At 46.2% G+C, this 23,544-nt stretch overlaps 1 protein-coding gene across 1 annotated transcript in view; it reads left to right on the top strand.

The window, feature by feature from the left end:
* The first annotated feature begins 337 nt into the window (after positions 1–337).
* Positions 338–23,544, top strand: part of LOC136940271 (low-density lipoprotein receptor-related protein 1-like) — a 73,066-nt gene continuing 49,859 nt past the window's right edge. The window contains exons 1-6 of the mRNA XM_067232321.1: positions 338–434; positions 8,837–8,959; positions 17,164–17,301; positions 21,391–21,510; positions 21,626–21,754; positions 21,947–22,210. Coding sequence (XP_067088422.1) covers positions 338–434; positions 8,837–8,959; positions 17,164–17,301; positions 21,391–21,510; positions 21,626–21,754; positions 21,947–22,210 — 871 coding nt within the window. The remainder of the gene's footprint in view (positions 435–8,836; positions 8,960–17,163; positions 17,302–21,390; positions 21,511–21,625; positions 21,755–21,946; positions 22,211–23,544) is intronic.

Raw genomic sequence — 23,544 nt, 5'->3', positions numbered from 1 at the left:
CGCATGGTTTTGGGCACACAGACTCCCCGTTTCTTCATCTCTGCATGTGAAGCAAGGATAGCTAACAGATGATCAATTCCGTTTGCTAGCCTGTTATCCATGTATCAAAAGAACTCGTAGCAAATCCAAGGCTGGCAAAGCCTTGGTTTTTGCTTTGAGAGAATACATCGTTTTTTTATTCTCGTAGTGTGCACAATCTCTTGCAGCTTGATTGCGCATAGCAGAAAGCGCATACAGAGGAGCATCGCCGGGGCACGGCAACATCGCAGCTTCCCCGCTTGACAGGATCTAAAAACGATTGATGAATATTATTTAGTCTTGTTTCTTATCTTACAAGATGTTGCGCGCCACAGTCAACATGTTGGCAATAGGGCTGCTTTTCGTTGGATTTTTGCACAGTTCGGAGGTAATCGTTCCAGCTCGAGCCATTGACGGTAAGATGCATTCACATTCAAAGATAAAAATTTTCACGTATGATAAACATATGTAAGACTTTAGAAAGAAGTGTTTCTTTCGCATCACGTTTCTAGATGCCTCGCTGCATTTTGGTTATATTCTACTGTTGTAGGCTTTGAGTCTCAAGTCAATCAAGAGATGTGACTACTCAATATATCAGTACATGCACACTATAGGTGTGATGTAGAGTAGTCCACCAATTAGACGTTAGTTTCGTTGACATTTTTTTGTTGTTTTGACAATGTAATCGACAATGTAGCATATCTGGTTGGTCATTTGATATTGTTTTTGCGAACCTCACTGTATCTAACGTTGTTACATGCGCACGAAGCGGTCAATGTAGCGGTAGGCCTGTACAGCACAGAAATGTTTAATGACAGTATAGCCATTACATTATCACCCGATGATAAGCACTGACTATCAAACACACTTGCACCTCATGTATTCCCCTCGTAACCCTGAATGACTTGAATCTATTGTACAAAACAATTTGACATGAACAGATTGGCCTAGTTGATTAGGTCAGAATACGTCCGATTGTCAATTAGCGTGTTGTGCTCTTTAAATAAGTAAATTGTTTACGTAATTAGTAGGTATATTAATGTATATTTCACAAGCATTTCAACCCTCGAGTTTCAAGGCCAACTTTACTCGCACCTCCAAGTCCACCACCTTTACTGGACTCCAACAAAAATCTCCAACATTAAATTCAGTCCCACTAAATCCGGAACTTCTGGAAATAATTATCCTACCAATGCAAGCGCGCCTACTGTGTTTTGTAATAATGGGAAAGGGCGTTTTCAAAGAGGTGTCAGATAATACCAGCCAATATTTTGAAAGTATAAGCTTCTGAAAAGTATCCGTCTTCACATGCCACATTTATGGGCTGTTGCCATGACTTTTATTCTACTGATTATTATCTTCTATAATTTATAACCTCTACTGAACCTTCTCTTGTAAATAGATGCATTTAGTGGGTTTTTGAAGTTCTTTAGAGAGGACAGTAGTCCAACATTTTATGTCTAAATGACCCCTTTATACAGATTTGCATCATGGCTGTCCAATGCTTGTCATTCTATGGTAGCCAGGACAAAGGACTTTGGACACCATCAGACCAAGAGTTTAATTGGACCTTAACTGGCTGGTGCTCAAAAGGAAATCTCCACTAACGGTCTGAAATTGCTCATTCAGGGCCATTAATTGGAGAATGGAAGAAAAGGCCCTCATGAAAAAATTAACTGTCATTCCCTGCTATGTAAGCAATGTCAATGCAACAAGAGAACAATTACTTCTATCGTCAGAGGAAAGGACTTCTGTCAGTGGCCCAGGGAGACATGAACTGTAAAACTGCTACCTTTCAAAAATACCAAAAATTGAACTTTTAGTCCGAAGTTTTTGTTTGATAAAAAAACAAACATAAGGCTCACTGGCACTGTAGATATGATACATCTAAGAGATATTCTTATTGTTGACATCCCCAAAAGAGCCTAAATGTGTTTGCTTAGATGAGTTGGGGAACCGCAGAGCCCACTACAGGGAGCTTGAGGAAACCAGCTCTCAAACATCATGGGACAACTAGTCCTTTAGATATCCCTCACTTTAGCGAGTAACATCTGGATGAAGAAAGGTCATTGATGTTATGGTATGTGGAGTGTCTTGTGTTACTGGGTAGGGGAAAGAGACAGTTGCTCTCCACCTCTCTCCAGATGGAATCCTCAGATCTTTTGTGCTTAAACACAAGCAGATAGGAAGGATTTACTAAAGACGGGTGCTCTGAGAGGGAAAAGGTTGAGCGTTGTTACACAAGCAAGATGAGAAGTGCTGTGAGGAGACAGAAGTGCAGTACTCTCACCGTCTTGCTTTTCTCTGGTGTTCTCCCAAATGCTGTAGTCATAGGCAGCCTAGTGCAGTCAACCATCAGTTGACATGCTCCACCACTCCATCTACAGACGCACATTGCTTCAATCATACTGAAACAAGTTCAGAGAGTTGGCTCCAGAGATCAGCTATATGGAACTAAATGGCAAACTTGACTAAAGTGGGCACAGCAATTAGGAGATTGGGGGAATGTACACATTGCACCATACTGAATAAAATCTGTCTCCATTTTCAATGTCAGTGTGACACAATTAGAATTAAAGAAGGTTCCAGGCTGTTCTGGAAAATCAGCCCCACAGTCAGCCATCATGCTTGGTGCTCTGTAAACTGGATTCCCAGGCAGGTCCTCTTATTGGCTGGCCAGCTGACAGAATTGAGTAAGAACTAGACGTTTGTCCCAAGACGCTGCTAAGTCTTGGATAGTGGTGATGGAAACGCTTACATCAGATGACCATAGCTCTGACATGAGTCATTTAACACACTGGAAGAGAAAAGGCCAAGGAGAAGGGTGGAAGGCAGTCCAATGAATTAAGATGGAGGAAGAAGAAGTTGGGAAAGGGACAAACCCATTGATTTACTTTTGCCCCAAAGTTGTAGACAAAGACAGTTTACCTAAACGGACCCCTGGCAGACCTCATTTCACTATTGGTAAACTTTCCGTAATTGCTTCCTCACCATAAGTGTAGGGTATCAACCACTGGTGAGGACAGTTTTAGCTTGTGAGGTTTTCATCACATGTCATTGTCATCCAAGAACCAAGGAGGCCATTTCTGTTATCTGTGCCCTACACTTAAGCTTTCAGTTTAACTTCACTTTCACAGCCCAAATGCATTAGGACATGCATTGTCCAAACAAATCTCCTCACAGGTTGTTGTCAGTTTCAGACCACCCTTGACAGTCATGTCATTGTTACCTGTGTTGGTCTCAAACAGGACTGATGTTATTACAGGAACCAAGCTGATTTAATGGAGGAGTTTTGATCTGTATCTGATTTTGAATAGAAAATGAAGCACTTGGCGGGATGATGACGGGACTCTCTTTGTGGTTAATGGATAACAGTCTCAAACTGGCAGGACTGTCTTTGTAGGTGATGAATGACAGTCTCAAACTGCTCATAGAGCTCACTTGACACTGACACCCAGATAGGTGGTATAACCCCTGGCAAAGGGGCGATGGGTACTGTGTTGTTCCATTACTGACTGACTGACTGACCGACCCCTACCTACTCCCTGGGGCTGTAACCCTGTCTGACCAGCCGTTTGACCCCTAACCTCTTACCCTCTGATAGTGTGGTGTGATGGGCCAGATCCTGAATTCTCTTTGGCTCAATGTCTAGCCAGGAATGACTTATGGGCACACCATTGCATATGTAAGATACAAATCTGGGACAGACAGTATGTGTTAAAACCCATCGCCAGTGTTCAATACTTGGTTCCAGTACATCTTTCCCGGTAAGGGAAGACTGGCATTTACATTGATCAATATGGTAGTCAACTAACCTGACTGACTTTAGTACCTGATACAACCAACTATCACAGGTGGTGTTGTGGCTTGTGAGTCTTATACTGCCTCTACACCTGACAGACCAAGGATGCAGGTAGATGGAGAAGGATGTTGTTTATGAACCTTGGTGATGTAACAGAAATGAAAGTTTGAGCAATTTTCACACTTATTGACACACAATCTTTCCTTGCTGCATACAGCCTGTAGTGTTTCGACATTTACTCACTGTTCATTAAATGTGACATTCTTAAACAAGTCTGTGTGTGGAAAATGAAAATAGCAGATGATCTCAACCACAAGCCTTGCATCGGCTTGATGGTCTATCATCTCAATGTCAGCAACTTTTAATTGCTGCGATTTTTGGTTGAGGTTGAATTTGCCTTGTGCAACAGGTGCATGACTACAGACAATAAAATTGCATGGATCACAGATACTGCAATTGCGGTGGTCTAGGTTCAGGCACATCATCCCAGATCATCATCTCATCCTTTCACTTCTCCACGGCTGAAGCCTGTGGGTAACCTTCTCTGTCTGTGGGAAGGTGGGACTAGTTGAGGGGTTGTGGTGAACCACGGCCTGTCTCAGGAGCTTGTGCATCACACAGTCTGCTAGCTTGTGCCGGTCTCGTGAGAAGGCACTAAAGGATTTTGCCTAATCTCCTCGAAAACGTTTCCCTCAACAGTAGTCTAAGTAGCTTTAACTGTCACTCCTTCACTACTTGCAGGCACGTATTGTGCCCTTGTCCTGTGGCACAGGGTTGACCCTGTATCTTAGTGAAATGCAACGGTTTCCCTCATGGTAAGGTAACTGAGCTGGCTCAATGGGAAACATGCCCCTATATGGGTTTTCCCCTCTCTGCTGCAGTTGAGTTAATCCTTATGTTAAAGTGGAGGAGGTTTGGTCTCCACCCACTGGGCTCAAACATTCAGAACAGAACACACGACGGTCATGCTCGATTACTGCCCTGGGGTTCATATGCTGTATAAACCCAGTCAGACATCCAAGCAGCACTTTAATAAGATCACATTTGACTTCTCTCTTTCTTCTAAATGGCTTTCTGCCTCTCCATACCACAAAACCGTTTGTGGATTGATGGTGTCTGCTCACGTTTGACCTGTAAAATCCCAAGTCAGAGGGAGGCCTGTGCTGTCCCTCACGGTGAGCCCCATTTGACTTGGCAGCCCTCCCCAGACATGAGCACATTCCTGCTGTTAATTCTGCACTTCTCAGAAGGCTCACGCACTCGTACGCACTATTGCGTATACATTTAAACACCTATACACACGCTTGAACACACACAAGGAACACACACAGGAAATACACTACAGCCACACTGAAAAACACTGCACCAACACACAGCAGTATCTGCTCTGACGTGATGGGGATGAAGGGCTGTGTCATTTACAGGGATATCTAGAGGACAGATCATTAAAAATATCCCAACTTAAAGGAACTCGACAAGAAAAACGACTCCCAATCTTAAAAGATCAATCAGAAACCCTAGTGTTTTCATAAAACATTTACCAGTTCCAGAGTCAGTGTGAATTTTCTGTTGTTTTTCTCTTCGTTATTGTTTGTTTACCGGAGTCGGTTTGAGTTTGCTCTGATTTTTGCAGTCCCTCAAACCTCTGCCTGAGCTCTTATTTTAGAGACGCAGCTGGGGCCTGGAGACTTTTTTCAGTTTTGTAACGTGACAAACTTTTTATGCTGCCCTCTTTTCACTCTCCATAAAAAAAACATTGCTCGTGTGTGGTTGGTTAAAGGAAGGAGGGAGGGAGAAGGAGGAGGAAGAGGAGGAGGGGGACCCACCGTTTTTATTGAACTCTTTCCGAGGCCTTGAGCCCCTCCTCTCCTGGCCCTCAGATGCACAGAGGAGCCTCCTCAGGTCAACACTGAGGTCAACTGAGAGGACTTCTAAGACAAGACAGGGGGGCTGAAAATATTCTGCACCCCCCTTCCCATCCTTGTCTTGTCCTCCCTCCTTTTCTTCCTGTGCCTCAGTCTTTGTTGCAGCTGTTTGCTTTCTCATTACTGGTGAAACATGGGCTTGTCAGTGAAAAAAACAAGATTAAGAATTCAGTGGTCACTGACCACTGATTCAGTGTTCGGAGAACTAAACTGGAGCATTTCAACACTTCTCTTTGTTTCTTCTTTATTTGTATCTGTTGCAGTCTCTAGTACATTCTGCACATAGTTTAGATGTTGTAGCTGTGTCGCATGTCATGGACAGTCCAGTGGTGCTGAATTCTTTATTTACTTTCTGTTTTGTTCTTCAGTTTTGCTGGAAAAAAACATCCTTAGGATCTAAAAGAAATCTTTAGCAGAACTGTCTGGTATCTCGGGTCAGAGTTGTAGACGAAAGTATTTCGATTGCCTAACCCAGAGAGAGACCATAAATAAATAAATATTACTCAAGTTGTTAATCTTTGTGTTTTCTGACGTGATATGAACATCACAAAGTCGACTGGCAGTAGCCAAGTTTAACGGTTCCAATAGTTAACTCATGCTCTCTCTTCAAGCAGCATGCACCTGGTGTCTTTGTGTTTGTCTGTACTCTTAATGCAATGAGTCCATGCAGGCAACAATCGCTCATAGCCAAGAGAAGATTGAGTCTTCAGATTAGAAGGGATCTGAACCATACTGTTGTCTCACCATCTCAGGAGGTTTATCCAGGCAGCATTGCATGTCCTTTGAGAAAGCAGCTGTCCATGTGTTATGGCCTGTACAGACAGGCTATAAAGAGAACACACTTCCACACATAACACACAGAACAACCCCAGTCCCACCTGCATCCACAGCCTCCTGTCTGATTACATGCTGGGGCTAAATAGGTGAGACTACTGTAGACTATGGAAGCTCACCACCAGGTAATCACAGCTCATGTCATATACCTCCACCTACCACACTGGTACAGACATGACCAACTATCTGTGAGTCTGAGTCTGTACGGTATACCATCATACCTGCATGGTCAGTCCAATCAAGCGCTTGGTCCATGTCAAGCTCTGAAGACCAGGAATGTTGTTGAGGTTTACAGCAGAAGTTGAACCTTTATTACTTAAAGCCCTAGAGGAGATGAGCTCTGCAGATATTGGGTTGGCATTAATGAACACATTCCACACATCTTTACAATCAAAGACTGTTTAATTGTTGTTATTGCGTGGTTTCCCCGGAGGGGGGAAGGCGAAGGGGGGGGGGGGGGGGTGGGGCGGGGGGCATATGTTGTAATCCAGTCCAAATGGCGTTGACCCAGGAGCGTTTTTAAGCACCTCCACTTGGGTAAACAAGTCGAAGCAGCAGGCGGCTTATTGATAGCATGTGTGACATTCCCCTGTCTCATCACACTTCCCCCCACACCTCCTACCCCCCCTCTTCCTAGCCCTCTTACCCTCCTTGTCCCAAGCTGCCCTGGGAATGGTAGATGGGTTCTCTAGTTGTAGATATCTATCTTTCATACACTCCTCTCTTCTTTCTCTTGCCTCTGTGTGCCAACTCAACCAGATGACAAATTACCGTTTGTGATATTTTCTTTTTGGTTCCAAGAGTCCCTAACATGACATAAGTGTGGTTCTTACAGTCTAATGCCCCTTGTCTGTCCTGGTACACTGTACTTGTAATAACCTCCTGACCCACTTCCTGTCCTCCCTGGGGGCTTCCTGTCGGGCTGCTTGTTGGGTTGTGTCTAAGGCTGTGTGAGGAGGTTCACTAAACCAGCCTACACTGGGAGAGGTGTGAAAGGTGTGTGTGGCTCACACACTAGCACCAGCACACAAGAACATGAGGAAAACAGCCCTGTGGCTGACAGCAAGTCTCAGTGGTGGCTACATCCTGACCAAACGACAGAAGCACAAAATGAAGGGCTCTTTTAGAGGAGATGCTACAATAGAGTTAGAGAATGTTTACGGTTATCACAACTTCTAGGGGATAGAGGGAGGTCGAGAATGACACTGGCAAGAAGAGAGAGGGAGAAGTATGTTCATGTACTCAGGCATTGTGCCCATCTGATCCACTACTGGCATCAATAAACAAAAGATCTGAGATGTGGGCATGAATGTGTGTAGCATTGTGTGCCTGTCTGTGTGCATGCCTATTTTTGAGTGTTAATGTATGTTACAGTACTGCTGCTTCAAAGTGAATGCATTCCATGGGCAAGGTCCTTCCGATATGCTGTGTCATTGCTGTAGTATTCTCTCTCTGTAGGGGAATTTGGTCTCTCGATTAGTATAATGTTTTCCATGAAAAGTGGATCCATGTGTGAAAAGATTTAGAAATGGCTCTTCTTGGGAAACACGAGAAATCTTGCCAGTGAAGTTCACAATCCCAAATGTTGTGCTTCTCGTGTCATGATGTTGTGAATGAGAGCTGAATCTATTGATGAAACCCAGCTGACAGTAATGGGGCATTGTTCATGTTTCTCCATAACCACCGATGCTGGAAAATTCCTGTGAATTTAAAGGGAAAACAAAAGTCCTCAAGGTCTCCTCAAAAGTATTCTGGTTTCCTATTTTTCCTGACTGGATTTTAGGTCAGCATTCCTAATGCTTCCTTTATGAGCCCCCAAATCTCCTGGGCCCAGCAAGCAGCATGTTAAACCTGCACACCCTCCACCCTCTGTCATACACTGGGAGGTGTGTTAGGATTTGAGGTGATGTCTTGGAATACTTTCCCCCTTTTTGGTTTAGGATAGGGACTCGTGGGGGTGGTGTGTGGCTTGTGTTTGGGAGGGGGGAGAGGAGGAGGAGGAGGAGGAGGGGTGCATACAGAACAAGATGTCCTTTGATTGCTGGTAGACGTGTTGCATCACTGCTGCCGGTCTGGGAACACTGACCTGAATAGTTTGGGGGGGGTGAACAGGCCTAGATGCAAAAGCTCATTAGGTGTGTGTGTGTGTGTGGGCTGGTGATGGGACTTGAAAAACGTATCTTGATCATATTTCTCAGCTTTGTCTGTCCTCTATTGGAAACCGAATATTGATGTCTTCCTGTTTCCTGGTTTTCAGCCCCGAAGACCTGCAGCCCCAAGCAGTTTGTGTGCAAGGACCAGGTGACCTGCATCTCCAAGGGCTGGCGCTGTGACGGGGAGAAGGACTGTCCGGATGGCTCGGATGAGGAGCCTGATGTCTGTAAGTCCAACACGCTGAACGTGTGTGTGTGTGTGTGTATGTTGTCAATCCTCCTACTGTGTGTTGGCCCTCCTATACCCTGATTACTATAATCTGGCCCTGGTTGGCTGGCTGGCTGGCATGATGAACTCTGGCTGACATTCAACTACTGAGCAGATGATCGTCAGGGACAGAGGACATCATCTCCATCTCAAACTCCAGCTCCACTTTGGAGCTGGCCCCTACACATCGTTTATCGAAATCTGTAGAGGTACATTGTATTCCACTTAGAGTTCTTTAGGATGTCAAGTCTATTCCATACTGCTAATCCAGCAGTCTGTTAAATCATTCATACTCTTAATGCTTTTGTGTACATTTGTATTAAGTGGGTAATGGCTGTACATAAGTGAATGACTCCAAGTCTGTTCCTTAATCAGCTGGACTTGTTGATGGTTGTTTATGTATCCCCTGATAGCTGTTAGGCGGGGTTACACCACATCTATCCTTGTGGACAGCTCCTTTGGCTTGTGTGAATAAATGGATGACTGTGGGCCAATTTCACACTTATCATTAATATGAACACTACGGGATAGGACACAGTATAAATATAGGAGTAACCATTGGTCAGCATTCAGAAATGGATGTGTCATTACACTAAACACATCTTAACCCTGTCTGGGTTCAGGAAACAGAGGTGTTCTTCATAAGCCTGGCAGGAGCTCACATGAGCCATCAGGCTGTTCAGTCAGGCTCAATTAGGAGATTTGCAAAGTTTGTCTTTCTCTAAAAGATGTGTTTTTTTCTTCTTTTCTTTTTACATTCACAGCCACAGAGGTGGCAGTCAGGAGACAAACCCAGAGAGAAAGGGGGGAGGGGACAGTGTTATAAAAAGACTGCCGTCAATTTTCCCTGACTCAGTGTCTTCATTAGAGATCAGACGCTGGTGGAAGGAGTCTCCCCGGGGTGAGAATCAAAGCAGCGCTGTCAGGTCGGTCAGCTACTTGCTCCAAAACGCCTGCAGTTTTCCAAGAGGAACCAAGGCCAGGAATGGATGGAGGCAGAGAGAGAGCAAAAGAAAGAGAGGGGAGAATAAATAGGTGGAAAGAGGAGAAAATGAGCTAGTGAGAAAGAAAAGTCGAGTTGGTCTAGACGAGGGAGGGAGCTGAAAGTCATCAGAGTCACATATAGCCATGAAGAAACAATTATTATGTTTCACAACCTAATGTACTGTAAAGGTTCCGGAGGGTTGGGCCAGCACTGGGATAAAAGAATAAGAAGTACCTTCATCTCCTGTCTCTGTCTGGCAGAAGCAGCAGATGAGGAAGCGCACGACTCCAGCTCTCCTTAAACAGAACGAGCCCCACACACCGTGAGTCAGAGGGGAAGGGGCAGGAGCTGGGGTTCCTCAGTTGAGAAGCAGGAAGTAGTGACATGGCAGGAGAACAAGAAAATGAAGTGGTGTATCTGACATAGTATCACGCTTTCGACTAGTCCTGGTGGACTGCTAGAATTTCGTCAGGTTCCGTAACACTGAGGGTTGTGTCTCATCATGGGCCGTGGTGGTGTGTGGCTTGCAAATGCTCTTGGACCCATGAAAGATCCATGATTGGGGCTTGTTTGTGTGTTTATTCATGTTGAGGTTTTTTTTTGTCTTTTGTTGGGGTTTGAGTTGGTAGCCCTGGCCTGTGAAGCCAGCCACTGTCCAGCTCAGCTGCTTTGGCCCTCCTGTGAACACCCCCCACAATGGGCATCTTTGTGTCAAGCCTGCTGGTTGGGTGGCTTACACAGGCAGAGAAGGAAGAGAGAGGAATACAGACTAAACAAATATATTGTTTTGCTCCACAATATGTAGACAGCTCGTATATATGAGATGAACACCATACTTTCAAACAAATAGACACATTTTGAAAATAATGAGCATGAACAAAACGTGCCTTTCAGTCTGACTGCCCCATAAAAGTGGAAGGACAGGACCATGTGGAACACGACAGTAACGCCCCCAGCCCTGGCCTTTAACAAGGCCGCTCTGCAGACATCTCTCAACCCAAGGTACAATTAGCCCTTTAGGAGGTGAAATACTCTTTATGACATGTCTGAGAGCCTGTTTGGACATGAAGCAGCTGTAGTCTTTTATCATGAGGATATGGAGCTCCAGACTTGGCTACTGTCCCTTCTGTCTTCAGACAAGGCTAGAACACGTGCCACAGTAGAAGAAACAAATTATGTTTATAATGGAGGGTTAGTCTGCTGTTAAGTTGCTCTGCGTTGGTGAGTCACACGTGACTGGAGCTGGTGGCTTTAAGCTTTGCCCCTCTCTCCCAGAGGTGTGGCCACTCGCAGAGTAGCCAGTAATACAATCCAGATAGTCGTCAACATGTCAGCAGCGCCCAGCAGCACTCGACATGAAAGAGGCGATCGCGGCGCAGCACCTTGTCCCTACAAGAGCCTGCTGCAGGTGTGAGGCCAGGGGGGTTCTGACTCTGCTTGGAAGGCTCTGTTGTGGATGCTCCGATCTGGGGGGTGGAGAGTCTTCAGCAGTAAGCAGACAGTGCTCGGGTTATTAGTGGATACTCTGTTTCCACACAACCTTGGAGGATGTGTACTTAACCCTAGCTCAGATCTCAAAAGGATTCACATTGGCTGTACATTTTTTTTTTTTGTCTGTTTCTGAAACCGACTCTCCGTGTGTTTGAGATGAAGCGGGCATGACGCACCCACACGCACCCGCAAAAACAAACATGAATAGATCCGAATGTTCCAATATGTGACCAGTGGAACATTCATTATGGGGTGACAGCAGTTTTGATGCGAGCGATGGGGCCTGGGAGAGGCCACCCCCCCTGCCCTCCCCCCACCCCCCCACCCCCCCAATCCCCCATCCGTGGAAGGACCATAGAGGCCAAGAGCCTTTGTTCAGCTGAGAAAAGCGTGTCAGGGGCTTAGACTTTGAAATGGCTATTATGTAATCTCAGCAGGGCGGGAGGGAGGGAGGGAGGGAGGGAGAAACAACAATCTCTCTCTTTCTATTTCTCCCCCTCCCCTCGTCTCTCCACCTCCCCTCCACCTATTCGAACGTGCTGACTAAGCCACCTAGTGTTTGATAAGGAGGTGGTAGTACAAACAGCTGTATCCGGTGATGAGCGCCATCCATTATTCAACAGACAGATTGGCTCCCTCTGTAGGCGTCTAACTGCTCTCGTCTCAGGCTTTTGCTTTTCTTTCTTCTCTCTCCTTCATACCTTCTTCTCCTCCCTCCTCAAGCCTTTCTTGTCTCGCTCATTAGCATATCTGTGTCTTGTGTGGGATAATTAGTCTTCTCTCTTTTTGTATCAGATAGCGAAACACTGTGTAATCCAATGAACATGGATCTGAGCGGTTCCCTCTCCGTATTTGACTTATGAAAGAAAGAGCTGTTGTTTTTCTCTCATCCGTCCTAAGAAGTTGCTTCCAGTTAGTGGGTCACCTCAGGCCACATCATTCTTGTAGCATTTTTTTTTCTCCATTAAATGTTACGCAATTGCCTCGGGTTTAAAAATCTTCTTTCTATTGTAGAGACATGAAAGGGAATGAGAAGATGGCTATGAACTTCAAGTAGCTCTTTTTCGGGAACAAGAAAGTACGGAAAGTGTCTGTTTGCATGACTGCAGATTATCTGTATTGCGAGTGGGTGCTATTATTTACACAATACAAATGTTCTTCATCTCTTAACACGTTCAAGTAAGGGGTTTGCTTTACAGTAGTAGTGGTTTGGTTTGATTATCAGCCATGTCTGTTGTACGGGTGCCCTGACCAGTGTGATTTGTGCATTTTCCACACCTCTGAAAATGAGATAAGTGCCCTAGGATTGGTTGCTTCACAGCTTTGCAGGAGGTTTAGTAGGCTAGGGGGCAGCTATGAGGTGCTGCTGGGCTGCTGGGTCAGGGATTGTCCTCAGGCCAAGAAAGTGTCAGCCCCCCTCCTCTCCCCCCACCCTGACGCCACAGCTCGTCCGGCTGGGGGGGTCACAGGAAGAGCTGGCCTGACAGGAGATGCTCATTAGTGGTTAGAGACCCTGCCTACTGGCACCTCCTCATTAGGGGCCCATGGCATGCCAACATATCGTATTTATTTATGCTCTTTTAGATTTATCCAGTTGCATATTGAAACAGGCTAGTTTATGGGGGACAATTGCCCTCAGAAATCACAGTGATTCTCTGTACAAGCCCAGACGATTTCCTATTTGGTCAATTTTCTCAAATATGTTGGACGTGTTGATTATGTGAAACTTGCTACTCACAGAATGATGTAGTTATTAGGTAACATAGGAAGTTATGGGGGAGGGTGCAATTTCTCATTTTAAGTTCCTGTGATAATATGAGTATTTGTCATAGCGAAGACACTGGGTTTCCAGGGTGTGTCAGCCATGGTCTCAGTGTATGCTTGTAGATAGACATGGTCTCAGTGTATGCTTGTAGATAGACATGGTCTCAGTGTATGCTTGTAGATAGACATGGTCTCAGTGTATGCTTGTAGATAGACATGGTCTCAGTGTATGCTTGTAGATAGACATGGTCTCAGTGTATGCTTGTAGATAGACATGGTCTCAGTGTATGCTTGTAGATAGACATGGTCTCAGTGTATGCTTGTAGATAGACATGGTCTCAGTGTATGCTTGTAGATAGACATGGTCTCAGTGTATGCTTGTAGATAGACATGGTCTCAGTGTATGCTTGTAGATAGACATGGTCTCAGTGTATGCTTGTAGATAGACATGGTCTCAGTGTATGCTTGTAGATAGACATGGTCTCAGTGTATGCTTGTAGATAGACATGGTCTCAGTGTATGCTTGTAGATAGACATGGTCTCAGTGTATGCTTGTAGATAGACATGGTCTCAGTGTATGCTTGTAGATAGACATGGTCTCAGTGTATGCTTGTAGATAGACATGGTCTCAGTGTATGCTTGTAGATAGACATGGTCTCAGTGTATGCTTGTAGATAGACATGGTCTCAGTGTATGCTTGTAGATAGACATGGTCTCAGTGTATGCTTGTAGATAGACATGGTCTGCTTCTTGCCTGCTACAGTAGACCAGGAGAAAGTATATTTCTTTTTCCTCTCAAATCAACATTTGTTGTTTGTTTGTTTATGTTTGGTTGAATAACAACTGTGTTGTAAAGTAGATGGACAATGGAGAATTCTGCAGTGAATGGAAAATCCCCAGCAGCCTAACAAGCTTTGGGCTTAGTGTCAATCGGAGCCAGACCCAGTCCACCCCTCCAAGCCCAGTCCCCAATGCTGCCCCACTCTGGCACAGCTCCAGTGCTGGAGACCACTCAACACTGAAGTTCTGAAGTCTCTAGAAGGTTCCTTCACTGTCACCCTGCTCCTGCTGGCTTCCATCGTGTTCTACATGTGATGGTGCTTGACACCGACATCACCGAAAGCGTAAGGAGGAGGAGGATCACTTGAAAGACTGTACAGGCCGATTTGTGTGACCCAAACAATGGCCTTACTTCTCTGGTCACCTCCTAACCCCTACACACACGTACACACACACACACACAAACCCCCCCACCTTTTCGTTTCACTGAAATGCTCCATGTGATCAGAGGCTTAAGGACTCGAGAAGCACTCGTGCAAGCTGTCTGAAATCCACCACAGTCCGCAGTCTTGTTTTGGTATATGCTTAAAGAAGAAACGAATTCCTGAGTAGAAAGTCACTGGAAAAAGCCATCACAGCTTATCTAAAGAAAGACTAGTCTTGCTAGAAGAATCGTTTTGTAGGTATTGCCTCCTCATCTGTATTGCTTTGCTGGGGAAAATTGTACATTGAAACATTTCTTCTGAGTTCGCCACCTGGTTATGTAATATTCCCAACTAGGAAGGACTGAAATGATTAGCAGGGGCAAATGCTTGGGACAACTCTCTGTGTGTGTGTGTGTGTGTGTGTGTGTGTGTGTGTGTGGAGGAAGTACTGTATAGGCAGAGGGGAGCGTCTGTTTGTGTATGGATGTGCTTGGTTATTGGACACAGGGTGTCTTGTGTGACCAGCCAGCCCTCCTGGGAGCCAGACAGACCTGTGGAGGAAGCGTCGGCAGCCACTCTGCTGTCTGCGAGGGACATGTATGGCTGTTCCTTTCAGGAACTTACCACAGACCATGGACAGTATGGTGCTCTAGGGTCAACTATGCCCACGTTTCGTAGCTTTGAGACTCACTTTTCCTTGTTTGATACCATCACAGTGTCAGTAGTGAGGATATAGAATCCAGAACGCCTTGACACCCTGCTCCCTCCTTCACACCTTGGTGTAGCAGCAGAACGCTGGAATTTGTGCAGGGAGATCCAGTCCAGGAAACAAATAGACATTAGAAGCCCCTGTAGCATGTGTAGAGCACTGACAAGTCAAAAGGTGATGGAAGACTCTTAGTGTTGGATCGAATTCTCTGTCCAGGTCTTGGGTAATATCGGTGTTGCTGTCTCCCTGTCTTTTCTTCTTCCTAAATGGGTCAGCAGATGTTGGCTGAGTCACCCCAGACATGGAGGTATGGAAGGAAAGGGAGAGGGATGAGGGACAGATTGCCAAGACTAACAGTTTGGTTTTCTTTGTGGGCAGAGAAAGTTAGCTGCGACCAGAAGAGAAGAGTCTTTTCCTGGACCTCTGCTGGATCTTGTTTACATTCGTATTATTTTGAAAATGTGTTTTCTCAGCAGGGCTTGTCTCACGCATGAATGTGTTAGCTACTAATGATAACTTGCTACTTTTGGATGCTACGTTTAAGACACAGAAGACTGGTATTAAGGCATTGTGAAGGCTCCTGTTGATGCTAATTAGCACAGAGTATGTGATTGCATCACTTACAGTTTTAGCAAACAGGCTAAGTAGCAGCTAGACCAATGACCTATAATTATCCATACAGTTCCCTTATATTCCGCAGTCATACTTTGTTTGTTCTGGATTGGTAAGCTCCTCTTCAGGACCGTGTTCTGACAATGTGTCTCAGACGAGACAGCGTGTCGTGTCGGTGCTCTGAGTCAAAGGGACGGACAGAAGGACGGACAGAAGGACGGACAGCCTGAAGCCGGCTGTCTGGGATGACTCAGACACAAACACATGATGCCACAAGAGAACCCAAGATTGTTTGGCTGTTTGAGTTAAAAGTACACTCTGTCCATGATAGCGTCTTGTACAGTACATTCCCGCCTAAGTCAGGATTTCATACAGATCGCATAGTTACTGCAGTGAAATCTCAGTTGTCTGAGCCACAAGAGTACAACCACTACTGGATAGTTAGCTGATGTTAGTGTCAGCATGGTGGACTTCTCGACCCTGGGGGTGGCCTATTCAGTTGCTGTACAAATGTGTAAGAAAACCATGAACTCTTGGGACAGTAATTGCACTACAGTGAAATCTGATTTGATCCTCTATTAAACCTTAACAAATAGACCTGGGCAGCTGGAAGGCTGTGGGTGATTTGGAACGTGATGCTTTGGGCACCAGACAGACTGGAGGGGTTGGCAGGTTAAAGGCTGGTCCTTCTCATATAATTTGCTGACTCACTTCACTGAGTCCCTCTTGTGGGCAAAGCCCAGGGCAATGCCAGTCCCGACCAGGTGTGATGCCCTAAGCACTGTCATAATAATTGGATACGGAGAGCACAATCTCATGGCATGCAGTGATGTGAATGTAAACAGATGGGTGTTGAATGAAGCTGTGGTAGTGCAGTGCCCTGGGCAGGGCGGAGCTTCCCAACCTTCACACCTGATCTCTCTTCCACGTCTCCTCTTCATTGGCTCAGCATCAGTGTCCACCAGAGGCTGAGTAGAGCGGTGGGTTGGTCTCTGGTCTGTGTGTGAGTGATGAAAGGTAGTCATTTGGGCTGTAACTAAGGTAATGGTGGGATTGTATGTTCTCCTTATATCTCCTACCTAAACAGCGGTTCCGTTTTAATTCCGCAAGATGTTCTATTCTGGCCTGTGGTTCTTCTTAAATTTGCTGCATACAGCAGGTCTGTAAATAGACTCAGTACTAAGGGAAAGGGAAGACTACAAGAAAATGGAAGATGAGATGGTAGACGACAAATCAATTATTGTGAAATAATTTCTTGTGCAAGAAAATTGAGGGGAGGGCAGGAGAGAGAGCCCCAGTGTTATTAATTTATATATATATATATATATATTCTTTTTATTTGACCCATCTGTGCAGTTGTTATGTTGTTGATGATGGTTTGTTTTTGTGTGTTTCAGGTCCACACAGTCGTGTGTCGCGCTGCCCCCCTAATGAGTTCAGGTGTGGGGGTACGGAGGTGTGTATCCACATGAGCAAACTGTGCAACGGAGTCCCTGACTGCATCGATGGCTGGGATGAGGGGCCTCACTGCAGAGGTAGGCCCGCCCACAACACCATCCTTACAACACTCCAACATACTCATGAGCCAAAAATGACCTAATTTGTTATTCTGATACTGCACAGTTAGTCAGTGTCGCTTGTGCAGTATTTGAGTTTTTCTGTAAATACACATTTGTGTGTGTGTGTGTATAAAGTGAGTAAAGAGTGGGAGTCTGTGGGAGAATCATCTTTCTACCTCTTTGTCCTTCCTGCTCTCCACGGTGCTAACTGCAGCTCTGTGTAGGATGGACCTCCATTCTCTGCCTTCTCCAGAACAGTCATGACCATAGCACATAGCTTCAGACATGGCCATGTAGGAGGTTTATCCCATGGCCCCACACTTGAGTCTATGCACGTTTATTTTTATATAAGGCAGGAAAAAAACATTTTAGATTTCACCTTTCTTCCTTGTTTGTGCGATGTCATGTCTGGGTACAGATGGATCAGAGTGGATGTTGAAACTGGCGTGTGTGTGTGTCATGAAATTCCAGAAACCGGGGAGTGTGCTTGAGTCATGCTTATCAACCTGGATTAGCTGTTTATGGATTAGCTGTGCCAACGATTCACATTCGAGTTCTTAACCAGGAACACGTGGTGATGTGGTTGAGTAGAGGAAGTAAAAGGACAACATTGTCATGTGAACCACCTGGGCATCTTTAACAGAGGGGGAACCAGAGGACATGGTTGAGAGGTGAACAACACCAGTGTTTCTGATACAGCTGGCTGGCACAAGTCATGGTTGGCCAACGGATAAAGTCAGAGGGGCACAAAGGGTGTGGAGGTGTGGATCTGCTCTACTTCATGGATTAGGAAACCATGCAGGCACAGGCACATACACACTCGTATACACACGTGCACACACACACACACATGTGCACACACACATGTGCACACACACACACACACTGGTCCTCTGTGTGCACCTGTTCATGGTATATCCTGTCCCTGTGATGTTGAGGCTGGGAATCTCAAGGGATCCAGCTGTGTGCCTCACCAGAGCCTCCAGCAGGGATGGGCCTGCCTGCCTGTCTGCCTGACACTGACTCAAGTGTAAGGTTTCATCCACGTTTTCAATGGTTTTAAATGATGTGTTTATGTATTTTACATAACCTAAATATTGTTCTTTTGAACGTATTGTAGGACTCTCTCTAGGTGAGTCTGGCTGTTTTGCTGCTTCAAGTCTCTAGTTGTTCTAAGGCTCAGACTCGAAGCCCCAGACTGCCAGACTCGAAGCCCCAGACTGCCAGACTCGAAGCCCCAGACTGCCAGACTCGAAGCCCCAGACTGCCAGACTCGAAGCCCCAGACTGCCAGACTCGAAGCCCCAGACTGCCAGACTCGAAGCCCCAGACTGCCAGACTCGAAGCCCCAGACTGCCAGACTCGAAGCCCCAGACTGCCAGACTCGAAGCCCCAGACTGCCAGACTCGAAGCCCCAGACTGCCAGACTCGAAGCCCCAGACTGCCAGACTCAAAGCCCCAGACTGCCAGACTCGAAGCCCCAGACTGCCAGACTCGAAGCCCCAGACTGCCAGACTCGAAGCCCCAGACTGCCAGACTCGAAGCCCCAGACTGCCAGACTCGAAGCCCCAGACTGCCAGACTCGAAGCCCCAGACTGCCAGACTCGAAGCCCCAGACTGCCAGACTCGAAGCCCCAGACTGCCAGACTCGAAGCCCCAGACTGCCAGACTCAAAGCCCCAGACTGCCAGACTCGAAGCCCCAGACTGCCAGACTCAAAGCCCCAGACTGCCAGACTCGAAGCCCCAGACTGCCCTTGCCACACTGCCTTCTCTTCAGATCCTACAGGAGAGTCTCATAAGGACGGCTGTCATTTCCCCTGTCTGAATGGGGTGGACATTCTACATCTCCTTCACTCTAACTCGCTCTCTCTCTCTCTCTCTCTCCATCTCCTCTGAGAGAAGGCGAGGGAGGAATGAAATATTTAACAGAGTAACACGGATATAGTCTGTGTGTGTTTCCATCTCCTTAGACATCCTTTGATCTTTAAGGGGGTCTAATGCATTGACAGGAGGACACACAACTCCCAGATGAGCGATATTTGTGTTATGTGCAAATACTACACATTGCAGTATTTGTTCTAATACAAATTCTTTGTCTGTATTATAGACAACTGTGTTTGCTTGGTTTTACTATGGATGCACATGTGCCCAGACTTGTCATGGAATTGTTTTGCCAACCCTGTAATCTGAGCCCCGTTTGATGTACTGTATCTTCCACTGTGTCTCTGTCTCAGTGCAGCTAGAGGACTTGTGTCCCAGGGAAGTGGAGGCTGTGTTTGGAACACAGTTTATGATTCCATTCACATCCACCTAAAATAATCTCTCACTGTGGAAACACTTGGCAATATATGGTTCACATGTGACCAAGTTTGTTTGCCATTGTAGCTAGTTTGTAGATACGTAGTTGAAACATTTGAGTAACCTTCCCTGAAATATGGTTACACGATATGGTTATGTGGAAAAGCAAGTTTTGGTTAAACTTTGATTTTCTATTTTCATAGACATGGTCCCCTGCTGATATTGCCAGTCCACAGCAAAGTTGAACATGGTTTTATTTCTGTCAGCATCAGTCCTCTTCGTAGAGAGAGATGTGGAGAAGGTGTGTTAAGGGGAAGCTGCAGTAATGTGGGGCAGCTACTGTAGATATGCCACCAAGCTTTGCAGCTTTGGAATGCCACGTGCCAGGAGCAGATATGAAGATAAGTCTGTCTGTTCCAGCAGACCAACGTCATGGAGCTCCTTCTGTTATCTTTAAGAACTCAAATGTCAAAGTATATATTTTGATATGTCTACCTCCCTCTGCACTTTTTCCTTCTCTGCCCTCTCACTCTCTCTCACTCTCTCTCACTCTCTCTTACTCTCTCTCACTCTCTCACTCTCTCTCACTCTCTCTCACTCTCTCTCACTCTCTCACTCTCTCTCACTCTTTCTGTGTGTGTGTGAAGTGTTGTGACAGGGTGATGGCCTAGTTTGGTCTCCAGGTGGTGAGTCGTTGATGAGTGATAGTAGTCATGGCGCTCTGATGTGTCTGCTACTGTTGGTCTCTGATGTGTCTGCTACTGTTGGTCTCTGCTGTGACTTCTACCTTGGTCAGGTTTGAACTTCAGACAAAGTTGTCGTGTATAAGAGGTATGCAGCATTAGTGAATGCATGTGTGTGGTTGTTGTTGCTGTTGGTGTGAAGTTTTGACACTTGTTTGTGTGTGTGTGTGCAGACTGCCTTGGCTCGAGCTGACTGGGAGGGATGTATTCATTCAGGCTGCAGTGTTTGCCTGTGGATTTCTCTCCCTGGCCGATCACACAAAGACCCCATTGTGTGTGTGTGTGTGTGTTTATGCCCGCTGTGCTTTGGTTTAGAACTCATTCTCAGTACCCTCCACTAAACACCAGCACCAAGCACTGACCATCACAGTCCTACCACCTCACACCACCCCATGTACAACACATACTGCCCCCTACTGTAGAGCCCCTCCCAAACCACCATCTCCATGACGAGCTCCCACACACACTGCCTGTCTGCTGGGTCAGCTCACTGGGCTGCATGTGGAGCATATTGATTGCCCTCAGCTACAGGCTATCCAAAGCTAGGCCTTCCCTGCAACCCTGGGCCGTCCTGTTCCCAGTGCCTCCAGGCATGGCCTTGGCTCTGAGTCTGCTGCTGTGTAACAGGACAGCCAGAGCCAGAACTACAAGGTGCTGTTTCCAAAAGGCTTCCTCCACCATGATAAACTAGCTGTAACTTTAACATGTTTTTTATTGATCAGTGACTCAGCCAAAGTTATTGACCCAGGAAACTTCCTTTGGTCATTCTCTAGGACTGTTATACACCATGGACATGTAGACACCTATGAGACATTATCTAATGCCTAACTAACTCTCCTATGTAAGGTTTTATAGTTCTCTAAATCCTCTTGTTTTGTGTGTTCCCTGGATACTGCCCCCACCCAGTGCCCCCTCTCCCTCTGCAACCCCTGGAAACTGCTACAGACACTACCTCCTCTGTGTTCCTCCAAATGACCCCAACTTACCCCCCCTCCCTCCCTCCCCTCCCTCCTTGTTCCTCCAGAGTTTGCCTCCAACTGCACGCTCTCGGGTTGCCAGGACAACTGTTCGGTCACCCACTCTGGGCCTGCCTGTTACTGTAAAAGTGGCTATGAGATCGGCGTAGATGGCAAGACGTGCAAAGGTGAGCTTGTTTGGCAACTGCCATTCCTTACGAACTACTGTAAAACATTACTGACACTAACAATGGAACTGAGCTGAACTGTGTGTGTGTGTGTGTGTGTCCGGTGACGTTTCAGACTTTGATGAGTGCGGTGTGTATGGGACCTGCAGTCAGTCCTGTACCAACACTGAGGGCTCGTACAGCTGCAGCTGTGTGGAAGGTTACCTGCCGCAGCCCGACAACCGCTCCTGCAAAGCCAAAAACGGTACTGCTACTGTAACTGCTACCCCAGCTCTGCTGACCACATCGAAGGATAAATGCCTTTTGAATTTCTTCTTGACATGGCTCCATTAACTGTAGCCTATTAGGCATCTCCATGTGCGCTCGTCAGCCTTTGCCAGTGGCTTCTTGCGTGGCTTCCTGTGTGGTTGACCTTGCTCTGCTTGGCCTTTCTCAGTCCCAGTGGATCGTCTGCCCATGCTGCTCATCGCCAACTCCCAGAACATCCAGGCCACCACTCTGAGCGGCACCACGGTCCACAGCCTGCTGTCAACCAGCACCAAGCAGACCACCGCCATGGACTTCCTGTACGCACAGGAAACAGTCTGCTGGATCCATGTGGGAGACTCGCCGGTCTCCACACACCTCAAGTGTGCCAAGATCCCCAACCTGAAGAGCTTCACAGATGAGAGGATCATCAACATCTCTCTCAGCCTTCACCGTGAGTACACTGCAGTAGTGTGCTACACTGTAGTACACCATTCTACGTAGTACACTCAACATCTCCCTTAGCCTCCATCTTGAGTACACTAAAAGGGAAGTAGTACACCTTTTTGGACGCATGCACTCACAATTGCTTGCTTCGCTCACCCTCCCTGACCTTCCCTTTCCTCACCCCCTGGCCCCGGCTAATTGAGCACTTGACTCCCTCAACTGGCAGGGTGTGTTGGACCATTGTGGACCAAAAGTATGTGCAGGAAATTCCAACAGTTTCTGCTGGATTCATCAGCTTTACTTCAAGACACACATACACCAACATACAAAGCAGTGTATGAGAACTACATCTGCTAATGGGAATAGAACTCTGGACTGTATAATCCTAAAGTAAAATGACATTCTTTATGCGTGCGTGCATGCACTGTTGTGTCTGCATGTCAGAGAGTGGTTAAAGGACCGGGACTTTATTGCAGATAAAAGGAAACGATAGAAGGGTAGTCCACTTCCTACTTCCTGCTTCCTAGAGATCTTCGAAAGTAGGAGAGTGTATGTATTTCTGTCTGCGTGTGTGTATGTTGTTGTAGTAGTAGTAGTAGTAGTAGTAGTAGTTTATTTTCTACATTATCAGTCTTAAATCTGAACTAGGCCCTAAATCTAATATTGAGTCTTCTGAGGTTATAGTAGCCGTTTCTGTGTGTGTGTGTGTGTATGTATGTTTGTGTGAGCATGTATATGGTAAAGTAATCCAGGCACAGCCCTCAGACTGTCCTGCTAGTTTGCGGCGGCGCTTGGCGTGTTGGTGTGACAGCAGGGGAGCAGGGACGTTCACTTGACACAACCCCGGACCAGCAGGCATCCAATGACTGGAATTGACACACAGGAAATGATGCGTTTGCCTTCACAGTGATTCATGACCTCAGCATGCCACAGATGAACTGTCCAGATGTGCTCGCTTCTCTTTTTATCCCTCTCACACACAGGCTGTTTCTCTCACTTCCTTTTTTGTTTTGATCTCCACCCTGCCTTGTCCTTCTCATGCTGTACTTTTCTGTGCTACGGCCCAGTCTCAACTACTAGTCACCCACACTGCTGACCAGAACCTCCACTTCCTCCTGTCTTACCTCATCTTACCAGCATTTAGCAACATTAGCCAACTTCACAGAATACAATCTTAAGCCCTTTAACTGATCTGAAATAATAAGCTTCCTGAAATCAACCCTTTTGCACAATACCAGCTGAGGTTTACTGTCTGGGACCCGAGGTAAGGACTTGTAGGGTCTAATCGGAGGTTATGAGGGAGCATGCTTGCTGCCGTCCAGTCAAGCAAAGAGCATGGAA

The sequence above is a fragment of the Osmerus mordax genome, chromosome 1, assembly GCF_038355195.1.
Source record: "Osmerus mordax isolate fOsmMor3 chromosome 1, fOsmMor3.pri, whole genome shotgun sequence".
NCBI classification, from domain to species: Eukaryota; Metazoa; Chordata; class Actinopteri; order Osmeriformes; family Osmeridae; genus Osmerus; species Osmerus mordax.
This window is presented reverse-complemented; position numbering and strand designations above follow the sequence as displayed.